General features: G+C 50.0%; 3 protein-coding genes across 3 annotated transcripts; all 3 read left to right on the top strand.

Moving 5' to 3' along the window:
- The first annotated feature begins 415 nt into the window (after window positions 1-415).
- Window positions 416-10,151, top strand: B0J16DRAFT_329812 (uncharacterized protein). The gene has a single exon (XM_046126363.1). It carries the CDS (start codon window positions 432-434, stop codon window positions 9,981-9,983), a length of 9,552 nt encoding a protein of 3,183 aa, XP_045989730.1. The 5' UTR covers window positions 416-431; the 3' UTR covers window positions 9,984-10,151.
- A 2,187-nt stretch (window positions 10,152-12,338) lies between these two features.
- B0J16DRAFT_352810 (elongation factor 2) lies at window positions 12,339-14,893 on the top strand (the record flags this gene model as incomplete). The annotated part of the gene is made up of 2 exons (XM_046129272.1): window positions 12,339-14,819; window positions 14,876-14,893. 2 exons carry the CDS (start codon window positions 12,339-12,341, stop codon window positions 14,891-14,893), a joined length of 2,499 nt encoding a protein of 832 aa, XP_045989729.1.
- Window positions 14,894-15,299: 406 nt separating this feature from the next.
- Window positions 15,300-18,124, top strand: B0J16DRAFT_329808 (uncharacterized protein). Its single transcript, XM_046126362.1, has 5 exons — window positions 15,300-15,708; window positions 15,779-15,897; window positions 15,976-16,524; window positions 16,586-17,595; window positions 17,646-18,124. The coding sequence occupies exons 1-5, from the start codon at window positions 15,644-15,646 to the stop codon at window positions 17,979-17,981; spliced, it is 2,079 nt and encodes a 692-aa protein (XP_045989728.1). The 5' UTR covers window positions 15,300-15,643; the 3' UTR covers window positions 17,982-18,124.
- Window positions 18,125-18,265: the final 141 nt, after the last annotated feature.

Genomic DNA, 18,265 nt, shown 5'->3' with positions numbered 1-18,265 from the left:
AAATTGGGTCACATTAACCTTAGGTACCTTGCCTGACTTAACAACCGCGGTCCTCCACTGTCGCGACTGCCTTTCGTTAGCTTTCGAGATTGAATGACCTTACTCCTGATCGACCTTAACATCAACAACCCAACTTATCATGGGTGCTTCGCTCACGGAGTACTACATGCCTCTTTATTTAGCTTGACTGTTACGAACCCATAGTCGCGAAACTATAATGCGACGTGTATTCATATCTTACAGTGGAGTTTCATAAGCTCCGTCGAGTCCATTTCAACATGAATATTACCGCCTCAAGCCTCGACAATGCGATTGTTGTAGCTAGGGCTGCCGAGCGCAACCCTCAATTCAACTAGTACAAGCTCCTATCCAGAACCTGAATGCCTCATGCATGACTGACTCGAATATATGACAGTAAATTCCTTATTTTTATGGCATTGTGTTGCTTTCTAGCAATATTCTTCGTCCTCTATCTCAACCGAGTCTTTGCATCAATCGTTTCCTACGCGCTTCGAGCCTACACATGGCACCACTATCGAATTTATATAGATTTCAAGGCTATACAAATATCCCTTCTCGGTGGGCGAATCTTCTTCACGGGTCTACGTTATCATGGCGAGAACGAAACATTCATGGTCCAGCATGGCTATATAACATGGCGATATTGGCTTCGACGAGTCCGAGATGCAAACATAATCGACGCCCGACGATCTAAATCACCCACCACAGATGCCACGCCGACGACTGATACCAAGAACGCCGAACTTCCATGCCGTATCCAGGTGGATCTGATCGGATTGGAATGGTTTGTGTACAACCGTAGCCCAGCCTACGATGGCATATTGGCAGGACTTACCGAAACCCGTGACCCGGAACCTCACTCGAGCGGAGTATCAGAGAAGGAGGATGCCAACATCCGGCTGCGTGGGGGCAAGAAAGAGGTGGGCTCTTCAGCTAGCGACGAGAAAGGGGCAGATGTGAAGCGGCAGTTCACTGAGCGAGCCAAGGACATATTCCGACGTACAGCAACAGGTTTCGGAAGTATCGACGACGACGAGAACACCAAGGACGAGCAACTCGAACTACCTTTCATGCTTCGGTTATTTCCGGTGTACATTCGATGCCAAAAGGCCGCCGCTGTTATAGGCAACGAAAACACGAAGGCCATCCTTATCGCCAAAACTGACTCGCTGGATGTAGAAGTAGACGCCTCAGAGACAACCACACCTGATCCATATCGGCAAACATTCAAGGTTCAGTTACATCATCCAGTAATTGAAATCAAGGAGAACGAAGATTTTAAGGAGGATCAAGTTGCACGTGCAATGCGAGATCGTGACAACACTCACAATCAGGAAGCAGTGTCTAAGTGGTCATTGTTCCGGCATCACCGTCGAAAGGCTGTCAACTCGCTACGGAACTTGGTCCCGTATTGGCGGCGTTCTGTCGAATCGTTTTCAAGTGATACGCGGACTGCCATGACCACAGCGACGTCCCAAGTTCCCGGGGCCAACCAATGGCAGGGTTTGACCCGCTATCTGGACGACCGTGACCGAGACGACAGGGCTCGTTGGGCATCTGTAGAGTATGCAGCCGTTACAACGATTCTAGACAGCCCTGAAGCAGTGCTTACAGTTTACTGGGACGCTGTGGGCAAGGTTCCGGAGCACCCTCGTCATGGAGGCACAAAGCCATTCCCAATCAGCATCAACGGGGATGAGCCTCCTGCTTGGGGAATGACCTTTTCCATAAAGGGAGGCACTATGAACTATGGCCCTTGGTCGGATCGTCAGCGAGCAGACCTACAGCGATTTTTCTTTCCATCGTTATGTAAGGATGCCACACCAGCCAGACCTCAAAAACCGGGTGACTGGAGAGTCGCCACCACGTTCCAGTTATTCATTGAAATGGATGATGCAGTTACCTTGAGAATACCGATTAGGGAGGAATCCAAGAACTGGCGTTGGCGTGGCAAAGAACCTCCTTTGCGACATGCCAAACCTCCAACCAAACGAAAACAGCGAAACAGGACGAAGAAGAACAGCAAAAGTGATGCGACTCAAACCCGGCCGTCAGGTTGGCTTGAAGTGAAAATACCCGCCAACTCGTCAATCAAGTTCGTTATGGACATGTTGGCCAGCTCTACGGGTTACACAACCAAGCTCAATGTTGACTTACCGGGGTCGGAGCTCTGGAGCAGTGTCAATCACGATTTGCTGTGGCGATCTGGACCTCAGCAGATATCGTGCGATCTATCTAATCCTTTGTCCTGGAACTCTCTCAGAAACTGGCATTTTACAATCACTAGCTCCAAGATGGAACTTTTCATGCTGAGAGACCACATCTTCCTAATTACAGATCTTGTCGATGACTGGACAACTGGTCCGCCTGCCGACTATCTGGTTTATGTGCCCTTCAAGTACCACCTCAACCTCAGCCTGCATTCATTAAAGGTCTATCTCAATGTCAACGAGGCCAACATCATCGACAAAGCCACTGTTATTGAAGACAACACGTATCTAATTCTTTCCAGTCCTTGTTTGACTGCTGAGTCATGTATCCCGGCCGACTCCTTCCGACCAAGCAAGAACGCCATCCCTTTTGATGTACGTGCTGACCAGTTGGACATGGCACTCCAAGTTCCGCAGTGGAACACGCAGGCCGCATTCCTCTCATCCAAGCAGTTGGGCCATATTGAAGGCCTCGTGGTGGATGGAAGCTATAATTACAATGCCACAACAGCGACGACAAACACTGATACTCTGATACTGAACGTCCGTGGCCAATCACCCTACGTCTATCTCTATGGCTTTTTAATCCGGTATGTTATTCTTCTCAAGGACAATTATTTCGGAGAGTTTGTCCACTTTAGAACGCTGGATGAATACCAAAATCAGCTTCAACTCAAGAAGAAGAACCCGGATGCGGAAGTTGTAACACAACCACCTCCTAAAAAGTCCAACGATATGGATGTCATTCTCGGTGTCAGGATCGAGGATCTCAAGATCATGTTGCCGACTAACCTCTACTCTGCCGATCGTTATGTCGAGGGCGAGCTGGCTAGTGTTTCTGTTGACTTACGCTTCACTAACTACTTTATGGAGGTTGAGGTTGAGGTTAGTCCCGTGAGTCTCTCACTGGGGTGTATCGAAGGCACTCTGGACTCTCCTGGCATGTCATCATCCAACACCCAACTTTTTATTGATGGTTTGCGGCTTTTTGGCCATAAGCTATTTGGACTCCCACCATCTGAACCAGCCTACGTCTGCAACTGGGATGTTGCTGTGGGTGGCATTACTGGAGAGTGTACAAGCGAGTTTCTCCTCTCGATCGCAAAAGGTGGCCGGGCCCTTGCCTTCTGTTTTGACGACGTTGAGAATGCTCTTGTGCCATACTCATCTCTCATCTTCTATGACATCACATTTGCCCGAGTTGTGGTACAATCGATACAAGTCTGGTTACATGTCGACGAGGCCGCTTTCCTTATGTCAACTGACAGTATCGACATATCTTTCAACGACTGGGCTAGGTCACATTATTCTAAACGTGCTGATATTGTCGTGCCAAACGTCCAAGTATCATGCGTGAACGCAGAATCAGCAGGGAGACAAAAAGCAAGATACCATCATCCGGTCGAAACAGATGCCCATTTTCGAACGACTGTTCATCTTGCTGTCATTGGACGTAAGTTCAAGTTTAGCGAGGAAAGACGAGTCCAGCAAGAATTGGTACAAAGGGAAGATCAGCGAACACACCGAGTCGAGTTCCTTCTTTTGCCAGAGTTTCTCGATGAGTTTGTCCCAGATGCTGTAGATCCACCAGCCCAATGCGCGCCTCCGCCTCCTCATCCAGCGGTGGCCCTGGATGCCGAGATGGATGATGCATCGCGTAGAACAATAGCCTCGCGCCAATCGCGAGGTTTGAGTCACAAATCGTCATTTCTATCTCTTGCAGAATCCAGCAATGGTAGCGTTGTACTAGCACAGAGTCAGCATAGAACCCGGTCCAGATCCAAACAGGAAGGCCATCAGGGGCCGAGGCCTTCTTCAGCAGACAACCGACGGTCTCTGCGATCCAGAGCCTCGTTTGGATCGCATCGTTCTGCCAATGACTACGCTGCCAAGGATGATCTTGCTCACTCGTCGGTGGCCTTCTCCAGCCAATATGTTTCCCCTCAGTTCCCACTGAATGGACTGCGGCCAAGCACACGCGAGGTTCCTATCCAGAATACGGAAGACGGCGAAGAAGATGACGGTTTTGATGCAATCAGCATAGGCTTGGATGATATCGACCCCAACGGCTTGGGCGAGGATCATCCCTACCTTAGTGCTATTGTTGAGTTCCCGTCTGGAATGTCGGCATTCGTTAATCCATCAGCTTTGCGATACGCAGCCTCTCTCCTTGATGCGTTGCAGCCAAACGAGCCTGAAGACCTGTTGGACAGTTTTCAGGTTGATGCCATGTCCAAGATTTTCGATCTGCAAAAAGAACGAGAGGCCAAAGGCCAGATCAAAGATTTTATGATTCGAATACCTAACGCATCATTCAGACTTCTCAACTCGACTTCCGAAGACTCGTCTGGTTATGCACAGGAGGAACAAGATCAATACGATCTGACACTGTCGAAGGTGGCTTTAATTGCCCGAACGACGGCTAATTGGGACGATCCTTTCAAAGACGAGACGCGTCACTCGAGAACCTCACTTCAGTTGCGTTTGGGTTCAGCAGAGGTCTCTGCATCTGAGCGTAGGTCGTCATATCAAGAGCCTCAACCTGCAGTAATGGCGCAGATCGAGGATGTTACTGTATCAATTGGCGAGAAAGATGTCAGATTCATCGATGCAGACATCGGGTCTGTGGTAGGAAGCACGGCTTCAGGCAAGATCGAATATCTTGCCTCGCTCATTCACCGTACGGGAAAAATTGCTTCTAGCCTTGGCCATGTTTTTTCTGAAACGATGGAGAAGCACGAAACCCGTCAGAAGTATTTTACCTATATCCTTCTCAAACAAGGCGAGTCAATCAACGATCCTTCCTTTTTGGTCCGGCCTTCTGCTGTACTTCGATCTGCGGACGACCATATTCGTACAAACGACTCATGGAAACTGGCCATGCGGCTCCGCCAGATATGGACTGCCATGGATCCGCAATCCAAGTCCCGGATTATCCAACAATGCTTCAATACTACCCCCAACTTACCAGCTGGTGCTGTAGAATATGTTGTGGATGCGTTGGAGAAGTGGCGGGGGTGGGATATGGAAGACCTGAAAGGTGCGCTCGTCTTGAGCAATATTTTCGGACGACTCAAGGAAACAGATATGACCGCTGATGATCGCCTCCCTCTCCTTGGTGCCTGTAGACTTGCTGAGCTCCAGCTAGTACTTGACCCTGGGCCTAAGCAGAATAAGATCGGCTTCATTGGTCTGGCTGCACGAATTGATCAGCAGATGCACGAGGCTGAGATCTCGCACGAAGCATCCCCTGCTCCATTCACAACTCTAAACATCTGTTGCGCAGAGGCAGGGATCAACCTGAACTGGGAGCTCTGCGAGTTGGCTGAAGAAGTCCTGCAGCTATACAGTAAGAGTCAAGCCCAGACCCAACCAGTATCAGTTATTCCGAAGCCCAAAGGTCCAACAAAGTCCGATCCCGCTATTTGGCCGCCTGTTCATGTCGTAGTTGAGGTGACCAAGGGCGCGATTGAATTGGAGACCATTAATCTCAAAGCCAGGACATTGAGTCATGGGTTGAAAATGTCTTTACTTCACCAGTCCAGTCACGATTCCTCAAGTGCCATGAGTCTGATGCTCAACTGCAACGCCATCACCTCGACACTTCATAGCAACTCTCATTCATTGGGCATGACGCAGTTGAAACATCCCAGTATCTTTATATCTCATGAGCTTCAGAACACCGACGATAAATCAAACCATACAATCAAAGCAAGCGCTGGCAGCCGAGGCCTTACCTTTTCGGTCAAGGAAGATCCCATTGGGTTAATAGAAGTTCTGGATCGCCTTCTCGGTGACGAGATCCAGACCTTGTATAGCTTTAAAAGCCATCTTTCTGGCATGTCAAAGCCCAAACCGCAAAATGGACCAAAGAAAATATCAGATCGCCTATCAAGCGTGAGATTTAATCTTGCTATGTTCTTGGACGAGTACAGCATCACTATTCCGTTTCTCCAGTCTCTTACTTATAAGATCACCGGAACTGTGGCACGGGCTGCGGCTGCAGCTAATTTTGGAAAGGAAATCATCTTCGATTTTGATGTCAAAGAGAATTTTCACGAGATGCAAATCAATGTTAGGAACCAGCCGCGAAGCATTTCTCTCCTTCAGATTCCTCCTACCAACGGCCGGATCACTAGCCAGATGGGCCAGACAGAGCACCAAATCAACGTCCAGTCCTCTCTGGAGATTGTTCAACTTGATGCGTCTGCCGTTTACAGTCTACTCACTGCACTCAACAGGCCTCAGATATCCAGCGCTGTTCAAGAGTTACAGCAGCAAACCAAGATGATTCAAGACCGTTTTTCTGAGATCTTTGGCGCGGATGGAAATGGATCTCCCAAACCACCGACCAAGCCTATTCAAGTAGAGCATCAAAACCTGAAGGTCGTATACAATGTTCATCTGACATTGGCCGGACTGCAAGTCTTTGCCAAGACATCTCTGAAGTCAGAAGTCGAACCGATGGCTCAAGTCTTATTCTCTTTGGATAGAGCCCATTTACATGCGTCAAACCGGCATGAAGCCCATGGCCCTATCCTTAAATATCCCGAAATCCATCTCAACTTGAGCCACATCGGTCTAAACATTCGTAGAGGCCGTGAGGACTCTATGAGGTCTTGTGGAAATCTGGGTGTTGGAGTAGAAGTCTCTGCCAGCTCTACTCTAACTGACGACGGGAAGGAGGATTGGGCATTCAACTTCAGGAGTGACGACTTCGATTGCAATCTAGCCCCCGAAACTATCTCGACTGTTGTGGATGTTCTGGGCTACATGGGTGAGAAGATCAAGGATCTTGATACCTCGCGCGAATTGGATTATCTCAGAAAGCTGAGGCAGTCAAAACCCAAGATTACGATCAACGGCGATGATGAGCGAGAAGAGGTTGACATCATTGACTCAGTTCTCGCATCCGTGCAATATCAATTCGAACTGAGAAACATTCGTGTCCGTTGGAGCGTTGCGGACAATGTTACTGACAAGTCCAGTACCAAGGAGGATCTGGTTTTGTCGGTCAAACTTTTTGAATTTGGCACAAGAACCAAACGATCAGCGCGATTGTCCATCGAGAACTTCCAGATTCAGATGGTGCCCCTTGGCCAGGATATGAATGTTCGCTCACTTCACTCGGCATTGCTGCCTGTCATCACATTCAATATTGCCTACATGTCAACTGCGTCTGCGCGAAGAATGGCATTCCAAGCTGTCGGCGAATCTTTAGACCTGCGATTAACATCCGCATTCATTGTACCAGCCGCTCACTTGGCCGAGTCGATTACGCTGTCATTGAATAATGTAGCGCAAGCATCAACACAGTGGAATACTGCAGTCACGACAGAGAAGAAAACAGATGAAGTGCCTAAGCCGCAACCACAGCGAAGTATCTTCGGCAACAAGAGACTCGAAAGCTTGCTTATTGATGCAGACTTTGCCGGTGCGGTGGTCTATATCGCCAGCAAGAGGTCGTTGAACAATTCAACAAAGACTCTGGGACGCCCATCACTGGCTGGGAAATATGGCCAATTCAACACAGAGGATTCTGAAAGCGGGACAGTGCTTCGCAGTCCCGGCTTGGCTTGGAAGATAGAGTACCGCGATGATGCCCAAGATGATCCATCACTGTACGGCGAAATTAAGGTTGACGCTTCCAGCAACATTCTGTATCCGTCTGTTGTACCCCTCGTTATGGACATGCTTTCCAGCGTGAAGCAGGTTGTCAAGGACGACGAGGAAACTGATCAGTCAAATATGCCGGATGACTCCAAGCCAGCACCTAACAAGTCTGGGGAAGGTGATAATATCATCACTGCGGACCCAAGTGCAGTGTTGGGTCGCCTCAAGCTCAACCTGGGTCTAAGAATCTGCAGGCAAGAGTTTTCTCTAAGTTGTCAACCTATTGCTCGTGTTGCGGCAACGGCATGCTTCGACAATATCTACTTCACAGTCAATACTGTTAGATCTCTTGAGCAAGGAAACTTCTTTGCCATTTCCGGAGATTTCACCAAACTTCATGCTACCGTTCAGCATGTCTACTCGCGCGAATCAACTGCAAGTTTCGAGCTTGATTCCATCACGTTATCATTCATGAACAGCAAGCATGTAAGCGGAACCAGCGGAGTGTCGGCAATCTTGAACGTGAGTCCCATGGCCGTGTCTATCAACGCTAAGCAGGCACAAGACTTTTTGCTCTTCCGTGAGATCTGGTACCCCAGCGAGTTGCGCTCTGCCACTGCCGCTCCTGTTGCGAAGATGAATCCAGAGACTTCTCAAAGCGGACATCTTGTGCAGCGATATCAACAAGTCGCAGCCACTGCGGCGTTCCCATGGACTGCGACTATCTCAATTGCTGCCCTTGATGTCACTATTGACCTTGGGCAAGCCATTGGTAAATCAGCTTTTGCCATCAAAAAGTTCTGGGTATCTTCTAAGAAGACGTCGGACTGGGAGCAAAATCTTTGTCTAGGGTTTGATAAAATTGGTGTTGACTGTACTGGTCGGCTGAGTGGCTTCGTGGCTCTGCAGGACTTCCGTCTGCGCACCTCCATCCAATGGCCGAAACGCGAGGAGGCCCTAAATGAGACACCTATGATCCAGGCTTCCATAAGCTTCAACGCCTTCCGAGTCAAGGCCGCTTTCGACTACCAGGCCTTCTTAGTTGCTGATATCACTTCCCTTGAGTTTCTCATGTACAACGTGCGCGAGAGCCGGGATGGTAGTGGGGATAGACTTGTCGCAATATTCGATGGCGACTCAGTCCAGATTTTCGGAACCACAACTACAGCGGCCCAGGGCATTGCGTTGTGGCAGGCTTTTCAGAAGCTTGTGCAAGAAAGGAAGGAGAGCTTCCAGAGCTCACTGAAAGAGATCGAGAAGTTTATGAAGAGGAGGTCCTTGTCGACGTCTCGAAGCACCGTCGCTCAAATGGAACAAACACCAAAGCTGAAGGAGGAAGACACGCTCTCAAAATCACCAATCTCTCTGGACACGGACGTTGTCGTTACGCTCAAGGCACTCAACCTGGGCGTTTTCCCCAGCACATTTTCGGATCATCAAGTTTTCAAGGTGGAGGCCCTCAATGCGTATGCTCGCTTTGCTGCCAGTATGGAGCAACGTCGCATTCATAGCATCCTGAGAATGACGCTGGGTCAACTTCGTATCGGTCTTGCCGGTGTTAGAAACGTTGAGGCACCGAAGACACTGAGCGAGATTTCTGTTGAGGACGTCGTTCAACGCGCAACAGGGTCAAGAGGGGGTACCATCCTCAATGTTCCACAAGTATCAGCAGTGATGGAGACATGGCAGAAGCCACGATCAAACGAGATCAGTTACATCTTCAAGAGTGCGTTTGAAGGCAAAGTGGAAGTGGGATGGAACTTCTCGCGTGTGAGCTACATCCGCGGAATGTTTGCGAATCACGCAAAGGCACTCGAGCAGGTTTGGGGCAAGGAGATACCCCTTACGGCAGTGAAGATCACAGGAGTGCCTGGAGCAGAACAAACGGAGGGTGAGCAGCAAAAGATCACAGCTGAAATCGACGTGCCGATGTCAAAGTACGACTATGTGGCCTTGGAACCGCCCATCATCGAAACGCCACAGCTCCGCGACATGGGTGAAGCAACGCCACCTCTCGAATGGATTGGTCTTCACCGCGATCGATTACCCAACTTGACACATCAGATTGTGATTGTATCACTCCTGGAGTTGGCTGGTGAGGTCGAGGACGCATATGCCCGTATTTTGGGCTCATCATGAGACCAGTCATGATAGAATGGCAGGGCGATATCTGAAATATCGATGCGGCGAGTGAGTCATTCGGTAATAGTAAGCAGAGCTTAGCAAGCAAGCGAGGCGTTATGGAACATGTTAAAAATGATTTTTATTTAGGAATTTTGGATTACTTATACATTTAATAGATTGGGATAAAACTTTCTCTGCTTTGCTATGTACCTTAGTTTGAAGCCTAACTGCTGAAGTGCATGTGGATACAATTTGTGAAGCTCGTTATCGATAGAGTCGTCGTCCCATCTACACGGGTGGCTACGCTACACGCGCACACAAAAGATATGTATGACAGGTAAAGAGAAAAATGAACCCACTCATACCTAAGCGGGTGTCGGATGAAGTACATATTGGATGCACAATATGTTATGTCTACCATATTAGAATTGCGGTATTTTTACTATCTCTTCGTCAAAGCAGATTGGGTATGGGCGTCTCTTGACTACCTTAGGAAACTCATATCAGGTCTAAGATTTCCAGATGATCCCATTGGGTCTTGTCTTGAGGGATGGACGGCTTTGACGGGCTCAAGACCGAAACAGCTACATACGAAAATCCTCCAATAGACATCTGAGCTGGAAGCTCTTAGTAGGAATTTTAGTGGTCTGAGGTAGGTTATGAGGTGATGATAGACGGTACGAGGGAGAAGCGATCGACTAGGTACAGTTTGTGTGCATTCTCCACTGAATAATACAAGGACTTGATGGTTGCGGATTGTCACCTCTAGGTCGAGTCGGGTAAAGAGGGGTTTTTAGAGCTCCAGCTCCAGCTACAGCCCACTTCGGACATTTGTAACCCAATGCGGCTACGGGAAAACACGAGGATGCAAAACAGTGGCAGCGAAAAAAATAGATAGAAAAAAAAAATAAGATTGATAAAGATGAGATTTCCAATGTCGACGTCTCATACCGAGAGAGTCATTCATGTTCTCTGTGTGTGAGTATATAGCCGTCAGTTTATTCAGATCAAGGTGCCGTACTTTCTACAGCAATGTAGTACATAGTACATACATCCAATGCACGTCATAGAGGCCACTCGTAACTAATTCGAATGGTTTTGAGGAGGGGAAAAACTCGGTTTCAAAGCTGGGCCCCCCTCCCTCCCTGACGTGAGGTTGGGTTGGGCGGCTATAATACAATCACTTTTTGCCAATGCCAATTCCAACATATCCATGTATGCAACCGATTCTGCAGCAAGAGTGTGGAAAGGGCATGCTACTAATGCTAAATTATAGCAAATCTCATATCACAGACGCATCAAATGAGCAAAGCTGAGCTCTGTTTGGATTGGTAGGTACGTACTTTGCCTACCCTGTGCGTGTTGTGCAGGGACAGGAGGGGGAGGGGAATGGAGGGGCAGAGCGCACAGCCCAGAACAGCCCACCTAGGTTGTAAGTTCAGTGGAAGGTCGAGGTGGGTTAGGTTTGGACCGCAAACCTCGATCCCATCCCAGGGCAGCAACCCTCTTTTTGTGCGGCGTTACTCACTGGCCGACATGACTGTGGCAATTTACCTAGATGTACTCTACCATAGCTAACCTATGGGACGGGAGCTAATCTGTCTACGTGAACCTGGACGTTGCTCAGCAGGTCACCTCGAGATTTTAGCGGACTCATGGGCCTATCCCAGGAGGGCCTGGAGCGTCTGTTCCTTCAGCGGGTGGCAGAAAACATGTGTGCAGCGGGGTGCTGCTGCCCCACCAAAACACAAAGAGCCCACTGTCCAAATTTTTTTCTTCCCTGGTCAGTGGGTCCCTAACCTTGGGTGCGTGCCGTAGGCGTCTCGTCTCGTCTCGCCCATGAATCTTGATACCTTACCTACCTTACTTCTCCCCGCTCGATTTTTCTCTTTCTTTTCTTCCCTTCCCTCCTCCTTCTCCTCCTCTGACAAACCTTCTCTCGCCAAAAAGGGACGCATAAAGAGTGACAGTGGTTCTCCTACGGAACTGTCTCTCTTCCATCGTCACTTGAATCGTTGCCATCTTCTCGACGGCAATCGCTTCTTGCTTCTTCCCTTTTTCTGCGGCTCAGATCGCGGGGTGAAAACTTCAACCCCGCTCTGTTCCCACATCAACAACTTCGACTTTGACAAACACATAGTCAGGTTATTCAGACAATACCGCCAAGATGGTTAAGTGAGTACACATGCACCCTTTTCAACCATCGCCATCATCACCAACAATACCCTCATCACCATCACCAACTCTTCCATTCATCACCTCTTCTGCCCACTTCATCATACCCCGCTCGGACTTAAGCCACCATGACCATGAGCTGACCACCATGTCTTCACTCAAAATAGCTTCACTATCGACGAGATCCGGCAGCTTATGGACAAGCCTACCAATGTCCGTAACATGTCCGTTATTGCCCACGTCGACCACGGCAAGTCTACCCTGACCGACTCTCTTCTCGCCAAGGCCGGTATCATTTCCACCGCCAAGGCTGGTGATGCCCGAGCCACCGATACTCGTGCCGATGAACAGGAGCGTGGTATCACCATCAAGTCCACTGCCATCTCTCTGTACGGTCAGCTTGGCGAGGACGACGATATTGCCGACATTGTTGGCCAGAAGACCGACGGAAAGGATTTCCTTATCAACCTGATTGACTCTCCCGGTCACGTTGATTTCTCTTCCGAGGTTACTGCTGCTCTCCGTGTTACTGATGGTGCTCTTGTTGTCGTCGACACCGTTGAGGGTGTCTGTGTCCAGACTGAGACCGTCCTCCGACAGGCTCTTGGTGAGCGCATCAAGCCCGTCATCATCATCAACAAGGTCGATCGTGCTCTTCTCGAGCTCCAGGTTTCCAAGGAGGATCTTTACCAGTCCTTCTCTCGAACCATCGAGTCCGTCAACGTCATCATCTCTACCTACCTTGACAAGTCCATTGGTGACATCCAGGTCTACCCCGACAAGGGTACCGTCGCCTTCGGTTCCGGTCTGCACGGCTGGGCTTTCACCGTCCGCCAGTTCGCTGTCCGATACGCCAAGAAGTTCGGTGTTGACAAGAACAAGATGATGGAGCGTCTCTGGGGCGACAACTACTTCAACCCCAAGACCAAGAAGTGGACCAAGAACGGTACCTACGAGGGCCAGCAGCTCGAGCGTGCCTTCAACCAGTTCATTCTCGACCCCATCTTCAAGATCTTCTCCGCTGTCATGAACTTCAAGAAGGAGGAGACCACCACTCTCCTTGAGAAGCTCAACCTCAAGCTCTCCGCTGAGGACCGTGAGAAGGAGGGCAAGCAGCTCCTCAAGGCTGTTATGCGAACTTTCCTTCCCGCTGCTGACTCTCTTCTTGAGATGATGATTCTCCACCTCCCCTCTCCCACCACCGCCCAGAAGTACCGTGCCGAGACCCTCTACGAGGGTCCCATCGACGACGAGGCCGCCATTGGTATCCGTGACTGTGACCCCAAGGGTCCTCTCATGCTTTACGTCTCCAAGATGGTGCCCACTTCCGATAAGGGTCGATTCTACGCTTTCGGTCGTGTCTTCTCCGGTACCGTCCGATCCGGTCTCAAGGTCCGTATCCAGGGTCCCAACTACACCCCTGGAAAGAAGGAGGATCTCTTCATCAAGGCTATCCAGCGTACTGTCCTGATGATGGGTGGCAAGGTCGAGCCCATCGACGACATGCCTGCCGGTAACATTGTCGGTCTGGTCGGTATTGACCAGTTCCTTCTCAAGTCTGGTACCCTCACCACCAGCGAGACCGCCCACAACCTCAAGGTCATGAAGTTCTCCGTCTCTCCTGTCGTCCAGCGATCCGTCCAGGTCAAGAACGCTCAGGATCTCCCCAAGCTTGTTGAGGGTCTCAAGCGTCTCTCCAAGTCCGACCCCTGTGTCCTTACCATGACCTCCGAGTCTGGTGAGCACGTTGTTGCTGGTGCTGGTGAGCTCCATCTCGAGATTTGCCTTAAGGATCTCGAGGAGGACCACGCTGGTGTTCCTCTTATCATCTCCGACCCCGTCGTTCAGTACCGTGAGACCGTCACCGGCAAGTCCAGCATCACTGCCTTGTCCAAGTCTCCCAACAAGCACAACCGTCTTTACATGGTTGCTGAGCCTATCGAGGAGGAGCTTTCTCTTGCCATTGAGGGTGGCAAGGTCAGCGCTCGTGACGATTTCAAGGCTCGTGCCCGTGTCCTTGCTGACGACTTCGGCTGGGATGTCACCGACGCCCGAAAGATCTGGACCTTCGGTCCCGACGGCACTGGTGCTAACCTGTTGGTCGACCAGACCAAGGCTGTCCAGTACCTCAACGAAATCAAGGATTCCGTTGTCTCCGGTTTCCAGTGGGCTACCCGTGAGGGTCCCGTCGCTGAGGAGCCCATGCGATCTTGCCGCTTCAACATCCTCGATGTTACCCTCCACGCCGATGCCATTCACCGTGGTGGTGGTCAGATCATCCCTACTGCCCGTCGTGTCCTGTACGCCGCCTCTCTTCTCGCCGAGCCCGCTCTTCTCGAGCCCGTCTACCTCGTCGAGATTCAGGTCCCCGAGCAGGCCATGGGTGGTGTCTACGGTGTCCTTACCCGACGACGTGGTCACGTCTTCAGCGAGGAGCAGCGACCCGGTACTCCTCTCTTCAACATCAAGGCCTACCTCCCCATTCTCGAGTCTTTCGGTTTCAACGGAGATCTCCGACAGGCCACCTCCGGACAGGCTTTCCCCCAGTCCGTCTTCGACCACTGGCAGATCCTCCCCGGTGGCTCTCCCCTCGACCCCACCAGCAAGGTCGGCCAGGTCGTCACCACCATGCGAAAGCGCAAGGGTGTCAAGGAGAACGTTCCTGGTGTCGAGAACGTAAGTTTAACTATTCTCACAAACATGTTGACATATATGCTAACACTCAATGACAGTACTACGACAAGCTGTAAACGGCTTTTTTTTAATGTGCCGAATGAACCACGAAGCGTGCCACAATGGACACGCAAAATTAATCGGCTGGTAACGAAGATTTGGGACGCATGCCTAATTCCAAGAAGGAGCTCCTTGATGATCTCAGGAGGGGTATGCTGAGCGGAAACCAAAAGAAAAAGTCGAGTCGCTGAGTTGAAGCTGAATGACAAGGAGCAGCTCAATTCAGTTTTTATGTAGTTATGTCGTATCTGATGAGTTGAAACACGTTAGATTGAAGTTCATATACTGTGCCTTGCTTTACTGTGAATTTGAAATGGCGTAAATTGACCAGAGTGAAAAGCGTAAGGTCAAGCAAAGATTAATCCACCTGTTGGTAATGTCTGGCTGGGTTGAGATGAGGCAAGTTCGAGAGAGCAGATGATATCTAGGTACCTTAAGCACATTAATTAAGGTAGGTGGGTATTCTTCAAGAGCTGCTGGTAGCTTTTGAAACAATCGTCTTATCTCATTGGGGTATATTGATTTACACTTTCAACAGTCAGCTTGCAATTGTTTATACACAGACATACCTTATTAGTAGCTTCTTATTCGGCCATCGAACCTCGACCGTTTCTTAGAGCTAGCCTGTGACGACACAAGACCCCGGCCTCCGGGGCCCAAAAAAAATCCCAACCTCCAACCTCGCAAGAACAAACAGACATACAAGGCCGACATTGTTAGGCGCGTTCCGAATATAGGCCTTCCCAAATAGTCGCGTTACTCGAGCTATGTTGTTCCCCGAAGAACATGCGCCCCTTCTCAAAGCGTGGATCGTCAAGCGCATAGAAGATACGTCCGTTACCTAGTTCCCTCATGAGCAATGCTCTTATGTGCCATAGACCGCGCTAACCTGCCTAAAACAGCTCCGACGCCGATGCTGATGTCCTCGCTGAGTACGTTATTGCTCTTCTTAAGCACGATGGCGATGCAGACGCGGTACGGAAGCTATGCGAGCAAGAAATCCCTGATTTTCTGAGCGAAGGTGCGTATGGTTGCTTTGCTTGCTGAAGCGATTGGCGATTGCACAGCGGCAGAAACTAACTGCAAAATGACGACACAGATCCTAAAGCCTTCCTCGACGACGTTTTCCAAGCCATTACACACAAATCCTACCTTCCTGGCGCTCCTCCAGCTCCGAAGATTGGCGCTGAGCCAGAAACGATTAATCAACAATCCATCGAGACCGCGCAGCCGAACGGATCTAAAAAGAGAGGATATCACGATCGCGAAGAATATGACCCTCAGTATGGGTACGAAGCCTTCAACCAGGATGGTCGCGTACAGAAACAGGCTCGTCGAAGCGGGCGCGGAGGTCGAGGTGATGATATGAGGGGAGGACAAGCTGGTGGATTCATGCACAGCCTGCCCCCACGACCGGATATGCCGTTCGATCCCAAGGTTATGGAGGCTTTTCTACAAATGGGCGCTATGGGAATGCCCTACTCAGGAATGCCCAACTTTCCGCAACAGAGCTTTAGTGGTGGTAAAAGTCAGTCGCGAAAAAGAGGTCGCTGTCGCGATTTCGATACTAAGGGATTCTGTTCTCGCGGAAGCACATGCCCTTACGACCATGGCAACGAACCAATCTTAATGCCCCAGGGCAGCGATGGTAAATCTGACCAGCGTTATCACTCGTTGCATCTGCTTGTTTACTAATACCTTCTCAATAGAATATGACCCGAATGACCCATTTGCTATGCTAGCAAACGCACAGAACCCTATGAATCCTTGGTCTTTCCCGTCTGATACCAGCCGTGGTGGAAGAGGGGGCCGTCGTGGCCGTGGCTCTAAGAAGGGCGGCGCAAAAGCCCCCTTCTCTGCCGATGGGCCCAATTATGATCGTTCGAAGAGTACGATTGTTGTTGAGAACATCCCCGAGGAGAACTTCGACGAGGAGCAAGTACGCGAGTTCTTCTCTCAATTCGGTAAAATCCTAGAGATTTCGATGCAGCCATATAAACATCTTGCTATTGTCAAATACGACAAGTGGGGATCAGCAAATGCGGCCTATCAGTCACCAAAAGTGATATTTGACAATCGATTTGTAAAAGTGTTCTGGTACAAAAACAAAACCGACGATTTACCACCATCTGCACCAATGCAGGGGGGAATCTGGTCCGACGACCCAATGGCGACAGAAGAAGATGAGCTTGAGCCTGAAATCGATATGGAGGAGTTTCAACGAAAGCAAGAAGAGGAGCAAAAGAAACACCAAGAGCGTGAGGCCAAGCGCGCTGAAATAGAGCAAAAACGTCAAGAGATAGAAAAGCAGCAGCATGAACTCCTTGCACGTCATCGCGAGGAGAATGAGAAGCTTCAGGCAAGACTCGCTGACCTGCGAGGCGAACAAGGAGAAGGGACCTCGTCGGGCACAAACATGCTGCGCGCTAAGCTTGCAGCTCTCGAGCAAGAAGCTAAACTTCTTGGTCTCGATCCCAACGCCGAAGAGGAAGCGAGTTCATCTTGGCCTCCTCGAGGAGGATATCGTGGGCGGGCAGGTTACCGTGGTCGGGGCTTCGCTCCTAGGGGGAGAGGAAGCTACAGGGGCCGCGGAGGCGGAGGAAATATGCACGCGGCGTATGCGCAGTACTCGATCGACAATCGGCCCAAGAAGATCGCTATCAAAGGCGTGGACTTTACCGCGCCTGATAAGGACGAGATGCTGCGCCATTTCCTCCTTGTACGTTCAACCCCCTTCTTTCAATGATCATGCTGCTAACAAGTTGATAGAATTTGGGCGAGTTTGAGTCCGTCGAAACAGCCCCTGAAACCACACACGTCTCTTTTCAGGACCGCAAAACAGCTGAGAGGTTTTACTACAGTCTTCATGGCAAGGAATTGCCTGGCGTCGAGGGCAGTCTGGATCTTGCTTGGGTCAGCACGCCATTACCACCTGTCAAGACAACTAGCATCGACGATGCTCCAGGTGACGGTGGAGACGATAAAGAAGATGATGCTATGGCTGGTTTCGATGACCAGCCTGGGCGGGAAAGAAGTGCTGAACCCCAGCAAGAGGATAGGGCGGTGAATATGGATTATGAGGTCGCGGAGGAGGATGCATGGTGAGAAGAGATGTTTGTATAATACAGCTTCAAGGGCAGGATAATTCACATTGGAATGAACCGACCTCTCAATGTAGAAACGAGAGGCAACGAAAGGGACTCGAAGCTTTCTGGACTATTCATCCAAGTCACTGGTACAAGCGCGGTAATGAAAACTTATGGGAGGTGCTCGTAGCCCAATATGGGCTACATATCAAGTCAATTTTTGGTTCTTGATGTCTGCAAAGGTTGGTTGCTTTGAACGACCAGCTCAAAGTGTCCTCCTAAATCCTCCTTGTTCCCATATCA

Source organism: Fusarium flagelliforme (assembly GCF_020744385.1).
Source record: "Fusarium flagelliforme strain FIESC 12 MPI-CAGE-AA-0113 chromosome Unknown B0J16scaffold_1, whole genome shotgun sequence".
NCBI lineage: Eukaryota > Fungi > Ascomycota > Sordariomycetes > Hypocreales > Nectriaceae > Fusarium > Fusarium flagelliforme.
Note: the sequence above shows the minus strand (reverse complement) of the source record. Positions and strands in the feature narration are given on the sequence as shown.